Source organism: Rattus norvegicus, chromosome 6, assembly GCF_021556685.1.
Source record: "Rattus norvegicus strain SHRSP/BbbUtx chromosome 6, alternate assembly SHRSP_T2T, whole genome shotgun sequence".
Lineage (NCBI taxonomy): Eukaryota > Metazoa > Chordata > Mammalia > Rodentia > Muridae > Rattus > Rattus norvegicus.
The window spans coordinates 20,692,060-20,712,094 of NC_141539.1; the positions used below are offsets into that span (position 1 = coordinate 20,692,060).

Below are 20,035 nucleotides of genomic sequence, written 5' to 3' on the forward strand. Positions count from 1 at the left end.
GTTTAACTCTCCAGTCCTTTCATTTAATACACACTGATCACATGATGTTCAAAGCACAGCCCAGATGGTCTGAGTTTAAAATCAGAAAGTGACCAGAACTGTACCTTACAAGGCAGGACTCCTGGTTTCAGATTAAATATAAACACTTTTCTCAGTAGCAGTAGAATTGAGGGGCCAGCTCTGCTGTCCACATCAGCACAGAACCCCAGTGTCCCAGTGCAGCTCTGCAAGAGATGTCCCCCCCATTCCCAGTGCAGCGGGCCACAGTTCTCTTCTGTTTAAGAAAGAATACATTGTAAGTATTGCAGATTTCTATAAGTGAACCAGCTGTGTTTGTGTTGTAGATACCCCGCAGACAAACGTCACCCATGTGACCCAGCTGGAGAGAGACACCATCCTCGTGTGCTTGGATTGTAAGTTTCTGTCTGTGGGTGTCTGCTGAAAAGATTTCTCTTCTCTTACTTTTGAGTGACTTCTGTTTTTCTCCAGGTTGTATAAAAATAGTGAATCTCCAAGGAAGATTGAAATCCAGCAGAAAATTATCTTCAGAGCTCACCTTCGATTTCCAGATAGAATCCATAGGTGAGTTGCCGTCCGTATTTCTCTGCATCATGAGCGTTTAAAATGGCTTGTGTGATGGTTACTGACGCTGTAAATGATTCTACTGTTAAGACCTTTTAGTTTGGACAGAGTAGCTGTGTTTCCTTCTTACGAATCCCTTGAGTGTGTGCAGTAGTCACATGCACTGTAAATGTTTCTGTCCTTCCCCCTGTGCTACTGCTGAATTTACACTTCCTCCACAATCCTAGAGAATCCACACAAGGGCTCTAAAGCGTGGCCCTCGGTGCTTCCTGCTGTGCTGTCACTGTCCCTGCCTGCTGTCAGGGAGTTTTGGCAGCAGGTCTTCAGCCAGAAGTAGTGGTGCATCCCTGTAGCCCCAGAGCTCAGGGTGCTGAGATAGGAAAACTGCGAGTTCATGGCCAGCCTGGGCAACATCACAAGTTCTAGTCTAGTCCAGCCTCAGAAACCTACATGACCCTGTGTCAGAAAAAGAAAGAAAAGTTCCTCGTTGCCATTTTCTCGTGAGAGTTGTGATTTCTGGCAGTGTCTTAGGGTTCACTGCTGTGAGGAGACACCACGATCGAGGCAGCTCTTTTAAAGGACAGCATTTAACTGGCTTACCGTTCAGAGATTTGGTCCACTGTCAGCATGGCAGGATGCAGGCAGACATAGCACTGGAGGAGCTGAGAGTCCTCCGCCTTGTTCCGAAGGCAAGCAGGAGAAGACTACTATCTTCCAGGCAGCTAGGAGAAGGGTCTCAAAGCCCACTCCCACAGTGACACACTTCCTCCAACAAGGCCACACCTCCTAACAGTGCCACTCCCTGGTCCAAGCTATTCAAACCACCACAGGCAGATCAGTAAAGTGCTGAGAAGTCAAAAGTGACAACGACTCGTGGGCTGGGGGAAATAAAGCCATGTGCACTTACATGCACAAGCGTTTGAGGGGCTTTTTATGTATTTTACCAGTGAGGTGGTTTTTTCATGTACATACATTGGCAGAGTAAGGCCAAGAGTGAACACAGAAACAGAAAAGCAAAATGGGACAGAAAGAAGGGCTAATGCAGAGCCACTTGTGAATGGGAACTCAGGGGTTGTGTGTCCCTGGGAAAAGGAGGCCAGCACTGTTTGTTTTCTGCGGGAAACAATCGGATTTCTTCCTCGCAGTGACACTATCAAAGATGTGAATACAAAACTGAAAGCTGCCTTATTCATGACTCTGCCTGTGTCCCACTGCTTTCCTAATGCCATGCCTTGGGAAATCGTGTGCAGGTTTTAGGAAATATGCACAGGAATGTCTTATGCCATCATTTATAGTAAGGAAAAGTAGAAATAGTTGTTCGTGTTATAAATGGATGACAGTTGGAAACTTCAGCATAAAGCTTACCTTGGCCGTGTGGAGCTAATCCGTGTAAACAGGTCTGAGAATGGTAATGCGGAAGTGAATGCAGCACTGTCTGAGAGGCAGGGGCAGCGAGGCCAGCGTTGAGGGTCCAGCTGCCTCTCTGTTTGGAGCAAAGGCAAATGTAGTATTTAATCTGTAATGGACGGAATGTGCCTGCGGCTTCTGTGCTGTTATCAGGGCTTCCGTGTGCTCGGACGGCTTGTTAGTCACTTTAAGAAAACAAATTTCAGTACGTTTCTCATATCAAAAAGATGAATGTGCCATGTATATGAAATTCATAAATTTAATATCAGTATGCAGTACTGAGGTTATCCATGGACCCATTGCTGTACGGGATAGGTGGGGATGACGGGACGCTTGCCACTGAACGTCCCTACTTAACAGTAACTGAGCTGTTCTTGTCTACTAGTTTGTCTACAAGACAGTGTGCTAGCTTTCTGGAAACACGGGATGCAAGGTAGAAGTTTTAGATCTAACGAGGTAAGTAATCTTTTGAAGTGTGTTCATTGTGAGGTCACATGAAGCCATGGTGACTTGTTCCTGTTGTCTTAATGGGAGGAGGCCCAGGCAGGAAGATCATTTGAACTCAAGAATTCAGGTCTGCCTCAGGCAACACAGCAACAGCAGAGTTGACTACACGGCGGCAACGTAGTGAAGCCTGTCTCCTTAAAAATGTTAAGTAGAAGACACGAAGTCTGTTTCAGGCAGTCCTTTCAACTCTCTAGAGTTCCCAGGTGACCCCGTAAGTGTGTCTGTGCTTAGAGTGTTGAGGCAGTGGTGAGGTGAGCACATGCTCTGTGCTCTGGAGCAGAGCCCTCAGCCTTCCTGGTGCTGCTGCACCCTTTACTACAGTTCTCTGCTGTGCTGACCCCAACCATAAAACTATTTCATTGCTACTTCATAACTGTAAGTTTACTGCTCTTCTGAATCATAATATAAATAACCGGGTTTCCAGTGGTCTTAAGCAGCCCCTGTGAAGGCACCCCACAGGTGAGAACTGCTATTCTTGAGCCTTCTCTCTCGTCTGTGAGCCAGCAGACTTCAACCTGTACCTCTCCTGCCTCCGTAACTCCCCTAAGACTCCAGACAGGAGCCTTTGACACTCCCAAAGCGTCGGCTGACTCCTCAGCTGCCCAGACCTGGGAGGCTTTGCACTTAACAACAGTGCTCCTGTTTGGCTGTCTTCATTCACGAGGCATGACTCTTGGCCCCTCTGTCTGAGCCCTTCCTGCTGCACAGAAATAACTTAGGTCTAAGATACACAGCTTACTTAATTCATCTCACCACTTCTGTTGGCGGGGCCTTAGCGTGAGCAAGAGGAATGGCTGACCTAAGATATCATTGACAGGTAAAACCATCACAGACTTCCCCAGGGTTCTTAAGCCGATCTCCGTAGCATCACTCGAGCAGGTTAAATAGAAAGGGGGCTCAGTAGCAGAAGGAAAGTGTTTGTCCAAAAGTTCCTCAGAGGCATTTCTCAAACTACACAGAGAGATATTTAATATCCTCATGAACTCCACGTCCTTCTAACTGACAAAGCCCTGCCTCCCCTGCATGTACAGGCCAGAGCCACCATTGCTGACATAAAGGAGTTTCCTTCACCAGTTCAGTTCCTTCAGAAGTGAAGGAACACTAGTGTTTCTAGAACAGCTCATTATAGGGTTTTGATGGAATAAATTTTATTTCAGCATCAAATTAAATGTTCTAGGTTTCAGCCTCACTATTGAAGGAGTTATTGCTAGAGGCATGCTTTGGACTATTTTGTGTTTTATAAGCCATCAGCATTGAGCTCCTCTCCCTTTCTGTGGCCTCAGTCTTTATTGCCAGGTGGTCAGTACTTGGTCACACTGATGCATTCTATCAGAAAGTGGTCGTGAGGAGAGCAGGGAAGGTGTGGGAAAGATGCTTGTTCGTCATGAGCACGTTAGACTTGCTTGTACTGACAGGAATGCTGGGAGGCTCACTCCTGCCCCAGGTATAGGAGCCAGAGCTGTTCCCACAGTGCACATCTCGTCTGAAATCCCAGCTAATAAATCCAAACTCTGCGCTGGCCTCTGAATGTTCCTGTCATCCACACAGCAACTGCTCAAGGCGTAAAGCCAGATGTGAGTGGCTGGATGGTGTCTGTGGTCTTGCCACTCACATTAATGTAGATGACAGGACACTTTGGATGAAAAAAAATGAATTTTGTGCTTTTCATTAAAATTTTTGCTGGAAGTTATAATCTATGAAGTATTTGAGGATTAATTCCAAGTTTGCCACATTTTCCCTGAGCTAACAAACTGATGTGATTACAAACTTAAAATACATAATAATGAGAAGACCCTTTCCATCCTACAAATTGTGGGAGTTCAGAGGGGGGCTGGGCGTTTGCTATATATAATATTGTCCATGAACTGTCCAAACAAAAGTTAGTATGTGGGGATGTTGGCCCGGAAACCGGGAAAGGGAATAACAATCGAAATGTAAATAAGAAATACTCAAGTTAATAAAGGAAAAAAAAGTATGTTTGGAGTCAGGCACGGATCCAGAGTTCAGATCTAGCCTGGGCTATCCAGCAAGATTCTGTCACAGAAGAGGGGAAGAATTTTTAAAAGATTTTCTATCTTTAATTCTGTCACAGAAGAGGGGAAGAATTTTTAAAAGATTTTCTATCTTTAATTTGAGTAATCTTAAAAATTATGTTTTAACTAAACAGGTAACACAAGAAATTTCAGATAACACAAGAATCTTCAGACTTCTTGGATCTGACAGGTATGAAGTTGGGCCTCGTGAACTGTCTAGTACTGAATGGGCTCCCAACCCGGTGTAAGGCTGCTTCCTTTTTTGGAAGAATTGAAATTCTGCGTGTTCAACACTATTAACTTGTTATTAACTACTGAAAACTAGTCTTCCAACTAGAACTAATGGCACCCTTAGTTCTGATGGTGCTGTTGCCTCAGTCCTACTGTTGGTAGCAACTTACAGCAGAAGGCAGGCATGCTGGATGTCAACAAACACGGCTCTGAGAGGTCCATGACAAATATTATTGTTGTTGTTGTTGTTGTTGTTATTATTATTATTATTATTATTTTATTCTGAATTATCCTTAGGTTTGAAAACTGCAACTGTTTTAGGATTAATAGGACTAGCACCCTCCCCTCCCTCCCCGGCCCCCTTTCCTCCTGTATATTACTGGTTTCTCCCCAACCCTTGCCCTTCACCCTCAGGCCCTAGAAGAACACTGATCTAGAGGTGGGCAGTGGGCACCTCCCAGACTGGAATCATAGTGACTGCAAATGGCTTCTGCCCATAAGAGCAGTGTTTAGAAAGGTGTTTAAAAGAGCCATGGTTGGTTGGTTGGCTGCTTGGTTGGTTGGTTGGTTGGTTGGTTGGTTGGTTGGTTGGTTGGTTGGTTGGTTGGTTTGGCTGGTGTTAGTTTTCATAAATAAATAACTTCGTTCTATTTTGTGTCTCTTATTACCTTTAGGGTTGTGGTTTTGGAAAGTAGACCAACTGACAACCCAACAGCAAATAGCAATTTATACATCCTGGCGGGCCACGAAAACAGCTACTGACACTGGTGTCGTGACAGTGACCTGTGGAGACAGGGGGCCACAGCCGCTGCAACCTTAGTGGATCCGCGAAGCTATGCGGGCGCTGCAGGAACCTGGCTCTGTTCCTTATAGTTTACTGTGGCGAGGCAGATGGGAGAAGGCTTTGTTTTAAGTGGTATGGATCTGTTTAGCATATTGAACACACAAGTGCTTCAGCCATTGTTATGTAATCTTTGTACATAGAAGCAGTATTTTTCTGTGAGACTTCATATTGCTGAAGGCATACACTAAGGATTGATGTAGATAATGTACTTTCATGAGATGTAAAAGTGTCTTATCTGTACAGATGTAAATGTGGATTAAAATGCAGCTGGGTTAATATTTTAAGAATTCTTAGTAAATTCTTGGGTGTGGTCATATTACAGAATGGGATGCTGGTAATGAAACAAGACATTTAACACTATCGTATTTTTATTATATGTAATTTAGTAATATGGACATAAATCTTGTAACTTTTAAAATGGTAACGAGCTGTAATCATTTTATAATCCTGTTTTTAATTTGAATGCACGTGCACTGGTGTTTCTCCTGCACAGAGTATTGCCACGTGATGTGCTGTCACAGAGAGGCTGTGACGCCAGCCGTGACTACGCATTTGGTCCTACAACATCTTTTCTACGTGTATTTGGATTGTTTTCTACGTGAAACAAAGCCGTTAACCACCTACTGTAGTAACTGATCTTTTCCTATCAAGCAGAATCGTGTGCGATAGCTTGTCTGTGCTTAGGACACACCTTTGCAAAACGTAAATCACAGAATGGCGGTACCGTGGTAGAACACTGCAGCTGTCGCCAGGGCGACAGTGTGCACAGGAGAGACTGGCACTGCTGAGGACTCCACACTAGACATTTCAGTCACACTGAAGAGCCGTCACATTCCACAGTGACATGGTCGCGTTTTTCATGGACTTTTACTTCTGTTGGCCTTATTTTATTATGACTTCCATATTTCTTTTTATTTAGAGTATTAATACATGGCCAAAATAATTTAGTTACTACCTCATACAGACATCATAATGGTTACTACAGATCACAGGAAGTTAGTTTGGTTAAAATCATTATTGATGGGTTTTTCCAATGGAGTGTATCTGTCTTACCAAGATCGATGGCAAGGTGTAGCGAAGCGCACGCCTCTGACTCTGGTATACGTTCATGTGTTCTTTATATTTTGATGTGAGTATGTATACACTAAGAACAAGCTAAATTGTGGTTTATGCTTCATTTATTTTAACTGATAATGGTTTTAAATACGTTCCTGATTGTACATACTGTAAAATAAACATGTTTTTTAACATGCTGCTGAGTACTTGCCTACCCTCTGGCTGAGTGTCATGGAAGGGAGTGCTTTGTGTTCAGTCAGGCCTGAGGTATCCAGTTCGCCCATAATCAGTATTTGATCAAATCTCATATTCCCACATCTTTTGTAGGCTCTTGAATTCTTGTCAGGAAAATCAAACACTCTTAGTGTTTTGGTTGAAGCAGGAGTTGGTAACTTATATCCTCGTCAGATCTACCCACCTCCTTCCTGTTTTTGTCAGTAAAGTTGTAAGAGAACACAGCACCACCTATGTATGACCTGTGTCTAAGGCTGTGCCCACACTTCAGCAACATTGCAGTGGCTTCACAACACACTGGCCTGAAAGCTCGAATGTCTACTGTCAGGCCCTTACAGAAAGTAGGCTGTGACAGCCAGGGATAGCACAACAAAGGAGTTCTGAGGGGCAGGGGCAGGAAATGGGAAAAACTGGCTGAGTAACAGGACACACTGCTTCTCCCACAGTCTGTTAGGGTGACCTTGGATCATTTCTTCCAGAGCCATGAGTGAGTCTAAGAATCGTAGCAATTGTGGGTATTACTTTCTCTAATAGGAATAATCAACATTAATTACTAATGACACTTTCTTTTAAATCCACTCAACATCACTAACTAGCCAAAAAACAAACTTGGAGGAAAGTCTTTAGGAAACCACATTCTGGGCTGGAGAGATGGCTCAGCGGTTAAGAGCACTGACTGCTCTTCCAGAGGTCCTGAGTTCAATTCCCAGCAACCACATGGTGGCTCACAACCATCTGTAATGAGATCCAATGCCCTCTTCTGTTGTGTCTGAAGACAGCTACAGTGTACTTATATATAATAAATAAAATAAATCTTTAAAAAAAAAAAAGGAAACCAGATTCTGCTCTTGGGGCAGTCGCTGCTCTTAAACCTCAGCTGATGCTTATTCCTCTTCCCAGTTCCTGTACGGTACATCTCAATGGTCGAGTTAAACTGCCAAGCACTTAGAAATACTGCCCCTCCCTAATGCACATAACTCATTGCTTATTAACCATAAGCTCTTAAAAGATATCTTTGAACTCAAACTCTTTAGGGAGTAAGGCCCACTAACCTTTGTCTTTACGAAGTATAAATTATTCTGATATCCACCACAGAGGAGGAACCACTGACAATAGATTACATTGAAGTCCACAGACCACTGGTTTCGAAGAATCCGTTATATGACAGTTTCAGGTACCAATTCCTAGGTTCCACAAAGGGATCCCCCACATAAATGGTAGGAGCAATCTTCTTCTGTCTGCTTTCTTGTTAATTAATTGTGTCCTTACTAGTTTCAAAAGCAGCCGTTGCTTGCGGGTGGTTTTGGTGGACATGTGTGAGTCACGTTTTAGTAGAGACCACAAAAATAAAGGTCGTAGTCGTTCTCATCACTACCAACAGAAGGGAAAGTGTGGGCGAGGGAAAGTAGCCTATAAACACCGAAAGGACTTGGAACATTTGCTGGTGATCTTCTATTGAGGTTCTTTTGCAGAACGGAGACAAGACAGAAATCCGTCCAGTTAGTGTGCTTGGGAAGATGAGTAAGCAGGTGTAAGGAGTGTAGGCAAGCATGTCTCTAATCCCAGCTGACACGGAGGATCATGAGTTCAAAGCCAAGCTGGAACGGTAGAGCAAAGTGCTCTCATGTTTCCTCTATCTCCCTCTTCTGAGTATACACACAGCACACCTATGCATAGAGAGAGAGAAGAAAAGATACCTTGGATGTGCTTTGGGGAAAGAGAACATAAGAGACAGCTGCAGACATCCTTGGTAGAGGGAAAGGAACTTGGTATACAAGGATGGGCTGGCAGGGGAGATGCTATAGTTCAGACATGCAAAAATACTGCATGTTCGAGGGACAGTGGTGCCAAGTGCAGTAGAGCTTAGGGTGTCTGGACAAAGGACCTGGCGCAGTGCTGGAGAGCAAAGGGGCCAGTGAAGAGACTGTAGATAGGCAGCCCGGAGAAATCAGGAGCATGCACACCTGTGGAGACAGTGTCTTGGCTTCATAGCAAGTTCCAGGTCAGCCTGGACAACATAAGATCCTACCTCAAGAAAGGTCAAGGAGCCAATCATCGTGATCTTTAATCCCAATACTTGGGAAGCAAAGGCAGACAAATTCTCAGTTTGAGGCCAGCCTCTTATACATAGCAAGTTCAAGGACAACCACTAGGATTGCAGAGACTACGTCTCAAAAAAAAAAAAAAAAAAAAAAGAAGAAGAAGAAGAAGAAAGAAAAGACAGGAGGCAGCAGGCTGGGGGAGATAGCTCAGTGCATAGATCTTTCCATGCAAGATCAAAAACTCAGGCAACAGCAGATGCTGGCAAAGATGTGGTGAAAGAAGAACACTCCTCCATTGTTGGTGGGGGAGGGATTGCAGACTGGTACAAACATCCTGGAAATCAGTCTGGAGGTTCCTCAGAAAATTGGACATTGAACTACCTGAGGACCCAGCTATACCTCTCCTGGACATATACCCAAAAGATGCCCCAACATATAACAAGGACACATGTTCCACTATGTTCATAGCAGCCTTGTTTATAATAGCCAGAAGCTGGAAAGAACCCAGATGCCCTTCAACAGAGGAATGAATACAGAAAATGTGGTACATCTACACAATGGAATACTACTCAGCTATCAAAAACAATGACTTTGTGAAATTCATAGGCAAATGGATGGAACTGGAAAATATCATCCTGAGTGAGGTAACCCAATCACAGAAAAACACACATGGTATGCACTCATTGATAAGAGGATATTAGCCCAAAAGCTTGGAATACCTAAGAAAAAATTCACAAATCTTATGAAGTCCAAAGGAAAACCAAAATGTGGGTGCTTCAGTTCTCCTTAGAGGGGAGAACAAAATACAGGAGGAAATACAGGGACGAAGAGTGGAGCAGAGACTGAAGTCATCCAGAGACTGCCCCACCTGGGGATCCATCTTATATGCAGCCACCAAACCCAGTGACTACTGTTGATGCCAAGAAGTGCTTGCTGACAGGCCCCTGATATGGATGTCTCCTGTGAGGCTCTACCAGAGCCCTACTGATACAGATGAGGATGCTTGCAACTAACCATTGGACTGAACAAGGAGTCCCCAGTGGAGGAGTTAGAGAAAGGACTAAAGAAGCTGAAGGGGTTTGCAACCCCATAGGAAGAACAACACTATCAACCAACCAGACACACACACCCCCCCCCCCAGAGCTCCCAGGGACTAAATCACCAACCAAAGAGTACACATGGAGGGACCCATGACTCTAACTGCATATGTAACAGAGGATGGCATTATCTGGCATCAATAGGAGGAGAAGCCCTTGGTCCTGTGAAGGCTCGTTTCCACAATGTAGGGGAATGTCAGGGTGTTGAAGTGGGAGTGGGTGGGTGGGAGGGGGAGCATCCTCACAGAAGAAGGGGAGAGGGTATGGGAGGAGGGAAAGGGTATAACACTTGAATGTAAATACATAAAATATCCAAGAAAAATAAAATTTAAAAAAAAGACGAGTTTGAATCCCTAGAATCCAGGTGAGGCTGGGCTCCATCATCTGTTACCCCAGTGCTCTTGGGGCAAGATGGAGAGATGAGAATCTCCCAAAAGTCACAGGCCAGCTACCCTGTCATACACAAAAGAGGACAAAGACCCTGTCTCAAGGTGAGAGCGTGTAACACACACACACACACACACACACACACACACACACACACACACACACGTCCAGTAAAGATAGAAACAGGCCAACATGTCTGTCCACCTGATGAGAAGTGTTTTCTAGCATAAAGGCAGAAATCATATAAAAATGGGTAGGTGTGAGTTTAGTTGAATTTAGTGGAATCGTGGTCTGGTCTTGAACCAGTGAGGTAAATGTGCTTCCAGGTTTAATTTCGTTTAAGATGTGATCCCTGAGTATATCACTGAGGGAATGGGGAGGTAAGGTAGAAGGGGAAAGGAGAGGCCTGTTAAGGGAAGTTCAGACGACCTATGGATAAATGACAAAGAGAACCATATGGTAGGTGTTTGTGTGTGTGTGCCTTGGAGTTCTGTTTATTCTGTGAGTAAAATTCTAAAATTCCTGAGGTTAACATGTTTCTCTCAATGCCACATTCAATGACATCTGCCTTGCTTTCTTCCCCACTGGGTGACAAACCCGCCCTACTCTGAATCCACCCTGGGTCTCCTGAGCAGAGTCGCTGAGTTATGAAAATGGCGTTAATGAGCCACGGCTGACTCCAAACAGCACTAGGAATAAGGTAAGAGCTAAGGGTGATGGATGAAAGGCTGCCCTGGCACGGAAAGAACCAAGCGAGTTGTGTGGAAGCTGTGCAGCTTGCGCGTCCTGGTTGCCCCGGCAACACCGCAGCGGCTCAGTCTCTGGGGATTTCTAGGGTTGCAGCCACTGGGACCCCCTGAGGCTATACAGTGCGTCACCTTCGCCAGAGGCTGTGCTGTAAGTGCAGGTTCGAGCGGGGTCTGGGGAGCTCGGGAGGGCAGGAGGGGTTCACCCGTGGAAGAGCCGGCCACCCGTGGTCTTGTGGGCCGTGGGGGTGCCAGGGAGGGACAGGGACGCAGCTGTGCATCTAGAGACCTAGAGACCGCTTATGGCCTGGACACGGGACAAGCGAAGTCTCAGAGGCTTGGAAATACAGTGGGTTTTTACCAAACTTCCAAGTCTTTTGTGCGCACGTCTGAAGCGTGGGACATAAAGAAAGTAAGTTGTGTAGGTTGTGTAAATTACGTGGTGGGCTTAGTTTCTGAGAATTTTAACAAGATCGACTTCGTTGACGCGAACGCCTTCGTGCACAGGTGTGTGCTTTTAAATTGTAATTCAGTAAGAAACGTCGAAATGATCTGTAGAATCCGTTTTCCCGATCAAGTTTATTAAATAGAAATGCATGTTTGATTTTGTTGGAAACAGTTAACTACAAACTGGGTAAGCATCCTGGGTGAGCTTCCCTGCTTTGAAACTGTCCTTGCCTCTCAACATTCCTAAAGCCAGGGATTGGTCCTGGTTGGTTTTTTACCAGTTTCCTATGACCTCTTAGGTTAGGAAAGTCATTTGTCCACCCTTCCACACCGTCTTAATTTTGTTTGCCTATATATTCCTTGTGCGTCTTCCGCCAGGACCTAGTTTGTGAAACAGTCTTGAAAACTAACCTCCAAGTGTTTTCTCCTGTGTACTTTATTTTGTAAATCCTTTTTTTTTTTTTCCGGAGCTGAGGACCGAACCCAGGGCCTTGCGCTTGCTAGGCAAGCGCTCCACCGCTGAGCTAAATCCCCAACCCCTATTTTGTAAATCCTTCCTTAATAGTGAGGAAATTCTGTAGCAACTTTCTAAGGAATTTAAAAATCTGGTCATTTCACTTACCCCTGCCCTCGTCTGTGGGTCTTAAAATTGCTGGTGGCCCCCAGCCAATTCCTGTCCTTGTCTTTGCAGACAGAACTTCATTAACTCGACGGTCAAATACTTACAGATTCTGAAGGTACACCACTTGAGGTTGAAGGCAACTGATAACTCTGGCAAATATTTCCAACCAACAGCTGTATTCATTTAATCTTGCCCAAACACTGTGCCAATGATAATTAACATATTCTTGCAGGTTTTGCTTTTAAAAAGAAAATTAGAAAATTAGTCTAATAAGACTTAGCCTACTGTATGCCAGAGAATACGGTGGCAGTGCAAGCCTGGCGTTATGATTTGTGATGTGAGGATGAGAGCGGGGCAGGGCTGGGGTGGGCACTGTGAGAGTCAGCTGGGTGGGCGGGGCTGGGGTGGGCAGTGTGAGAGTCAGCTGGGTGGGCGGGGCTGGGGTGGGCAGTGTGAGAGTCAGTCAGCTGGGTGGGCGGGGCTGGGGTGGGCACTGTGAGAGTCAGCTGGGTGGGCGGGGCTGGGGTGGGCAGTGTGAGAGTCAGCTGGGTGGGCGGGGCTGGGGTGGGCACTGTGAGAGTCAGCTGGGTGGGCGGGGCTGGGGTGGGCAGTGTGAGAGTCAGCTGGGTGGGCGGGGCGGGGCGGGGCACTGTGAGAGTCAGCTGGGTGGGCGGGGCTGGGGTGGGCACTGTGAGAGTCATCTGGGTAGGCGGGGCAGGGCTGGGGTGGGCACTGTGAGAGTCAGCTGGGTGGGCGGGGCTGGGGTGGGCACTATGAGAGTCAGCTGGGTGGGCGGGGCTGGGGTGGGCACTGTGAGAGTCAGTCAGCTGGGTGGGCGGGGCTGGGGTGGGCACTGTGAGAGTCATCTGGGTAGGCGGGGCAGGGCTGGGGTGGGCACTGTGAGAGTCAGCTGGGTGGGCGGGGCTGGGGTGGGCACTGTGAGAGTCAGCTGGGTGGGCGGGGCTGGGGTGGGCACTGTGAGAGTCAGTCAGCTGGGTGGGCGGGGCTGGGGTGGGCACTGTGAGAGTCAGCTGGGTGGGCGGGGCTGAGCTGGGGTGGGCACTGTGAGAGTCAGTCAGCTGGGTGGGCGGGGCTGGGGTGGGCACTGTGAGAGTCAGTCAGCTGGGTGGGCAGGGCTGGGATGGGCACTGTGAGAGTCAGCTGGGTAGGCGGGGCGGGGCTGGGGTGGGCACTTTGAGAGTCAGCTGGGTGGGCAGGGCTGGGGTGGGCACTGTGAGAGTCAGCTGGGTAGGCGGGGCTGGGCTGGGGTGGGCACTATGAGAGTCAGCTGGGTGGGCAGGGCTGGGGTGGGCACTATGAGAGTCAGCTGGGTAGGCGGGGCGGGGCTGGGGTGGGCACTTTGAGAGTCAGCTGGGTGGGCAGGGCTGGGGTGGGCACTATGAGAGTCAGCTGGGTAGGCGGGGGTGGGGTGGGCACTGTGAGAGTCAGCTGGGTAGGCGGGGTGGGGCTGGGGTGGGCACTATGAGAGTCAGCTGGGTGGGTGGGGCTGGGGTGGGCACTATGAGAGTCAGCTGGGTGGGCGGGGCTGGGGTGGGCACTGTGAGAGTCAGTCAGCTGGGTGGGCGGGGCTGGGGTGAGCACTGAGAGTCAGCTGGGTAGGCGTGGCTAGGGTGGGCACTGTGAGAGTCAGCTGGGTAGGCGGGGGTGGGGTGGGCACTGTGAGAGTCAGCTGGGTAGGCGGGGTGGGGCTGGGGTGGGCACTGTGAGAGTCAGCTGGGTAGGCGGGGGCTGGGGTGGGCACTGTGAGAGTCAGCTGGGTAGGCGGGGCGGGCTGGGGTGGGCACTATGAGAGTCAGCTGGGTGGGCAGGGCTGGGGTGGGCACTGAGAGAGTCAGCTGGGTGGGCGGGGCGGGGCTAGGGTGGGCACTGTGAGAGTCAGCTGGGTGGGCGGGGCTGGGGTGGGCACTGTGAGAGTCAGCTGGGTGGGCGGGGCTAGGGTGGGCACTGTGAGAGTCAGCTGGGTGGGCGGGGCTGGAGTGGGCACTGTGAGAGTCAGCTGGGTAGGCGGGGCGGGCTGGGGTGGGCACTATGAGAGTCAGCTGGGTGGGCAGGGCTGGGGTGGGCACTGAGAGAGTCAGCTGGGTAGGCGGGGCGGGGCTAGGGTGGGCACTGTGAGAGTCAGCTGGGTGGGCGGGGCTGGGCTGGGGTGGGCAGTGTGAGAATCAGCTGGGTGGGCAGGGCTGGGGTGGGCACTGTGAGAGTCAGCTGGGTGGGCAGGGCTGGGGTGGGCACTGTGAGAGTCAGCTGTGAAGAGAAGAGCCTGCCTTTGGGGATTGGACATTTGAGTGGGACTGTGAGAAATGAAGAAGACTGAAATAAGAAAGGTCAGACAGTCCAGACCGAGATATAAGCAGAGGAGACTGAAGGTGTCTGAGCTCCAAGAGACAAACTAGGACAGGTAAACAGGGTTGGGTGGGAAGGACTGAGTATAGTTCAAAGTTTATTCTGCAGCCTTTAGAGGCCATAATGTACTTTAAAACCAAATTGTACTAGGAATTGAGATGATTCAGTGCTTAGGAGTGCTTGCTGTTCTTCCAGAGGGCCTGAGTTTAGTTCCCAGCACCCACACTGGGCAACTCAAAACCAACTGTAGCTCTATGTTTTAGGGGATCTGACTCCCTACTCTGACCTCTGCATGGACAACACACACACACAGACATGTACACACATGCACACTGCACATGCACACTCACAAATAAAATAAATCTTTTAAAACATTAATTATTAATGTATGGGCATGCCACAGTGCATGTGCAGAAGTCAGAGACCAGCTTTGTGAAGTTGGTTCCCCCACCTTTACAGGGACCCCAGGAACTGAACCCATGTCACTAGGCTCATATAACTGGTGCCTGTATAAAGTGGTTGAGCTATCCTCCTCCTCTTCCTCCTCTTCCTCCTCCTCCAATTTTCTTCTCTTCTTCCTCCTTCTGATTTTGTCACATAACCACAGTATAGTTTACCAAAATAAAGAATTTAAAACCAAGACCACACATGACATTTAGGTTTCCAATTGCCTGAGGACTGCTCTTTGCAGAGGTTTCCTGCCCTGCAGAAGGGGATTAGGGAACCACACTGCATTTCCTCTTTAGTCTCTGTGAATCTGGAGCTTTGATCTTTGTCCTTCTTGACCTCGGCATTTCCAGGTGAGAGTCCAGGCCAGTAGGAGCCACTCCATCGTGGCTATGCCTGCTGAAAAGTAACACAAAGGAGATGCTGTATCCATCTCGATATTTTGTATTTTCTAGAAATGTTATGTATATAGAATTATACAGTATGCATGGGTGGGAGTGTATCTGGTGTGCACTTCAACCTAGCTTTCCGTTCTTAGATTTTGGTTTTTGTTTGCTTTGTCTTGCTTTTCCTGTTTGTATGTGTTTTGTTTGTTGTACTGGGGTAGGGGTCAGTGTTTTGAAATGGGGTCTTGCAATGGAACCCAGGCTAGCCACCCAAGTACTAGAGTAAAGCGGAACCCCAGCGCACCCTACGACGTCCCTGTCTCATGGGCCCATTTATTATTCCTTTCATACGGATACTCATTTGTCCTGACGTCATTTGTGGAGACTCTTCTGTCCTTCTTGAAGCACTCTGGCACCATTATCAAAAGACAATTAGCAAGCACTGTGACTTGAAATTGCGGTGGCTCTCCCAAACTCATGTTGAAATGTAATTACCATCAGCTGTACCGGGAGATAGGACTTTCAAGAGGTAATTAGGCCATGAGGCCTCGGGAGTGGGATGAGTGGGTTATTAATAAAGGCAGGATTTCCGCCCGCCCTCCATTGCTCTTAACTCCCCACCTCCCATCATGTATTTGACAGAGCAAGAAAAAGCCAGCATCTTGATATTGGACTTCCAGAGTCAAGGATTATAAGCCGGTATACATCTATTCATTATAAATTATCCAGTCACAGGTGTGGTGTTACAGCATCAAAGACAGACTAAAAGCAAACATAAACTTAAAAGGTTAATTCTTGGCTCAGTGTTACATGCCAGTGACACATGTCTCTATGGCAACATCTCACTTGATTTATTATAACTTCGTTAAAACAATTCATAATTTTGGGAACCTTTGAGTCAGGTGACATAAATCTCCCAATTTTGTATTCTGTAATTAAATTTGGTGTTCAGGGTCATGAGCACTGTCATATAGATTTCAAATTTATCTGATCAACTTCAATCAGTTGATCAAAACTGTGTATTGGCAGCCAGGAATTGACCTGGAATCACTAGTTAGGCGGCTGAGGCAGGAGGATTGCCACAGATGAGGCCAGTCTGGGATACAGAGTAAGACTCTCTGTCTCACAAACCAAAACTAAAACACAACAAAAAGTCTTTCCTAAGAGTTGGCATCTTGTTCCGTTTTCCCTCAACAAATTTAACATTTTTGTCTATTTTAGATTATTTTAATTTCTTCTGCAGTGTTCCATAGTTTTTAGTGTGTAAGCCTTGAGCCTTGTTAAAGTTATTTCTCAGTATTTTTACACCCCTGGGAGTAGATTTCTTTTCTCCATTATATTTCCAAGTTGTCGAGATGGATACAGCCAATATAGAAATCCAACTGAGCATGCTGACCCTGCATTCACTGACTGCACTGCACACGTGGTCATCGGTTTAATACATTTCTGTTTACTCGTTAGCATTTTCCTCATCTGATCATGGCAAAGGTGCTTTTCACGTCCAGTCTACACACTTTTCCTTAGTTGTATCATTAGATATGCAAGAGCTTCTAATAAATCGTTAAAATGAAATCATTTGCGGGAGGGGTATGCACACACCTATAATCCAAGTAATTGGATGGGGCATAGGCAGAGGGATCATTGTGAGTTCCAGGGATACATAATGAGACTTTGGGGAGAGAGAGAGGGGGGGGGAGGGAGGGAGGGAGGGAGGAGGAGGAGGAGGAAGAGGAGGAGGAGGAGGAGGAGGAAGAGGAAGAGGAGGAGGAGGAGGAGGAGGAGGAGGAGGAGGAGGAGAGAGGGAGAGAGAGGAAGAAGAGGAGGGAAAAAGAAAGAGAGAAAAGGAAGGAGAGAGAGAGAAGGAAAGAGAAAGATGGACAGACAGGGAGAAAGGATGAAACTGTTCTGAGTCCTAGAGTTCTATCACTAAGCACAGCACTGACTGCAGGTTTTACACTTACAACCTTGACACGTTCCTTTCTTTCTCTTCTTGTTGATAATTCTCTTGACTGACGGCTGAGTTTGTCAAATGCCTTTTCTATCTATTGAGATAGGTATGCGATTTTTGTCTTTTATTCTATTGGCATTACCATCTTTTGTAATTGACATGTTAAACCAGCCTTGCATTTCTGGGGTAAATTCCACGTCCACGTGTCATTCAGTCCTTGTCCTATGTGTCTGTGGCTGGTCTGAGAGTTATTTTGCTGACTGTCCTCATGTGTGTAGCGATTCCTTTTTCTGGTTTTTTAAAACCAGGATGACATTGGCCCTGTGGAATAGATGGAGTGTGATTTTTCTTCTGTTTAGGAATGTTTAGGAAGATTTATGTTTTTATCAGTTATTCTTTGACTATTGGGTAGAATTCACTTATGAGCCATCCCATCCTGGGCTGTTCTTTGTAGGTAGATTTGTAAGTATTATTTTATTAATTTGCTTTTTTATATAGTCAGATCTCTGTTTCTTCTTGAGTATATTTGTCCTGCTAGGTATTTGTCCAACCAGCTTCACTACTTCGGGTCTGTGAACACGTTTGTTTCTGTCCCCTTGAACCTTCAGCAGGGTCTGAAGGGCAATGCTCGTTCCTTGGTCTGTCTTGCTGATCTTGACATGGGCCCAGCCTTGTTCGGCGGTTTCCATGCCGTTCTCTGAGTAGCTATGGGGAAGCTGGCTCTTTTCTGTTTTATTGATGGTCTCTGTCTGTGGTTTGCAGCAGTGTGCCGTGAGGGAATGGGCATCATGCTTGTCCTGTCTATACCTTTTTCTTGTTGTAATGTATTGAACTTTTTCAAAGTGTGGACCAATGTTCTTCATTCAATTATTTTATCAAAAAAAAAAAAACCTTTTTTTTTTTTTTGCCTCTGTCTCACTCCTCTGTTTTTTTTTAAGAATCTTTTTATGTGAATGATAAGACTGCTAATTCTTGGATTCCTCAATCTCCCTTCATTTGAAAGTCTGGGACAATGAACAGATAAAGGCTCTTGTTGCACAAGACCAGCAACCTGAATTCAGTCCCAGGAACCCAGGACAAAATGAGATTTCCGGCTTTACAATGTTGTTTTCTGACCTTCACAGGCATGCACATGTGCAGTCACCCGTACACACACACACACACACACACACACACACACACACACACACACTAATGTACAAGAAAGGTTTATATGCCCTTTGATTTCAGGGTTCTCCTGGGCCTTGCAAAATCCCAACTGTATCCACTTGCTCCTTTTGCTCTCATGATTGAGGCTCCAATGGGCGCCTGTCCCTCTGCCTTCTCTTCTGTACCCAAAGCATAACAACTGTACTGGCTGGCATCAGTACACATGCACTTGATTTTGAGTCCGCCCTGTCCCTTTTGTCCCCTCACCCACTTTGCCCTTTGTTCTGTATAAACGTTTTAAAAGGGCGTTGAAGCTTCCCGAGTTGAGCTTTGCTCCGCGATTTGTTGTAGAGTCCATGCTGTTAAAGTATTGGATGTTTATGTCTGCGTGTTGTGGTTGATTTGTACAGCTTTGTGCACTATCTACAAAGAGATCACAGTGTCATCTCTAAGTAAGAGTGCATTGTGAGCCTTGGGTAGGAAGAGGGCCGGAGAGCAGAGCCAGCATCACTTTAGCACATTCCCCGTCAGGACAGCCCCACCCACACATGTAGAGGTGCCAATGGTTATTGGAGAGTCAGCCTGGACCTCAGGTAAAAGAGTGGGAATTACCATGAAGTCCTCTGTAGAACCCCTGCCTCCTCTAAGTCCTGCTGAGATGCATTCGGATTCCTCCTATAAGGGAAGATCATACTGAGGAATTCTGTGAAGCACCTTTTTCTGAGACAGGTCTCACTGTGCAGTCCTGACTGGCCTGGATGTGCTATGCAGATCAGACTGATGCCTCCTGACAGCTAACATGCCTGGCTCGAGCTTTATTTTACTGAAGTCAGCAGTTTGAGAGGACTGAGCTCTATCTGCTCGTGTGGAAGAATCAGTCAGTAGTGAACAAAGCTGCCGGAAAAAAGTGGGAGGTGTAGATAATCTATGGGATGACTTACCTAGACGGAAATAAGGAAAGCGCATAGACGAAAGCCAAGCCGTATTTTAAAAGACCAGGTGCCACAGTACACAGCAATCATCCCAGCATTCAAGAGGGCAAAACAGAATTAGAGGTTCAACGTCGTCCTCAGCTACATAGGGAGTTCGAGGGCAGCCTAAATGTCATAGTTAGGGTTCTATTGCTGTGAAGAGACACCATGACCATGGCAGCTCTTATAAAGGACAACAATGAACCGGGGCTGGCTTACAGTTTCAGAGGTTCAGTCCATTATCAGCATGGCAGGAAGCAGACAGTCATGGTGCTGGAGAAGGAGCAGAGAGGTCTACATCTTAGTCCAAAGGCAGCAGGAGGTGACTGGATTCCACTCTGGTAGAGCTTGAGCATATGTAAGACTGCAAAGCCTTCCCCTACAGTGACATACTTCTCCAACAAGGCCACACCTCCTAATAGTGACCCTCCCTCTGGCCAAGCGTTCAAACACATGAATCTGTGGGGGCCATACATATTCAAACCACCACACTGAATACAGAAGGCTCTCCAAAAGCAAAAAGTTTTATTTTAAA

General features: G+C 46.8%; 2 protein-coding genes across 16 annotated transcripts in view; both read left to right on the plus strand.

The window, feature by feature from the left end:
• Map4k3 (mitogen-activated protein kinase kinase kinase kinase 3) overlaps positions 1-6,857 on the plus strand; it is a 169,308-nt gene extending 162,451 nt beyond the window's left edge. For all 8 annotated transcript variants that reach the window (XM_087552203.1, XM_087552206.1, XM_087552204.1 and 5 more), the window contains 5 exons: positions 345-413; positions 490-582; positions 2,375-2,445; positions 4,664-4,719; positions 5,435-6,857. In XM_087552203.1, coding sequence (XP_087408329.1) covers positions 345-413; positions 490-582; positions 2,375-2,445; positions 4,664-4,719; positions 5,435-5,522 — 377 coding nt within the window. In that variant the 3' untranslated portion in view covers positions 5,523-6,857. The remainder of the gene's footprint in view (positions 1-344; positions 414-489; positions 583-2,374; positions 2,446-4,663; positions 4,720-5,434) is intronic.
• Positions 6,858-11,048: 4,191 nt separating this feature from the next.
• Cdkl4 (cyclin-dependent kinase-like 4) overlaps positions 11,049-20,035 on the plus strand; it is a 42,047-nt gene continuing 33,060 nt past the window's right edge. For 2 of the 8 annotated variants that reach the window (NM_001432119.1, NM_001432120.1), the window contains exon 1: positions 11,232-11,327. The gene's annotated coding sequence lies outside the window, so the exon portion shown is untranslated. Of the gene's footprint in view, positions 11,121-11,226; positions 11,674-20,035 lie in introns of those variants that run through there. The other 6 variants (NM_001432117.1, NM_001432118.1, XM_087554384.1 and 3 more) reach the window with 5 other exon arrangements.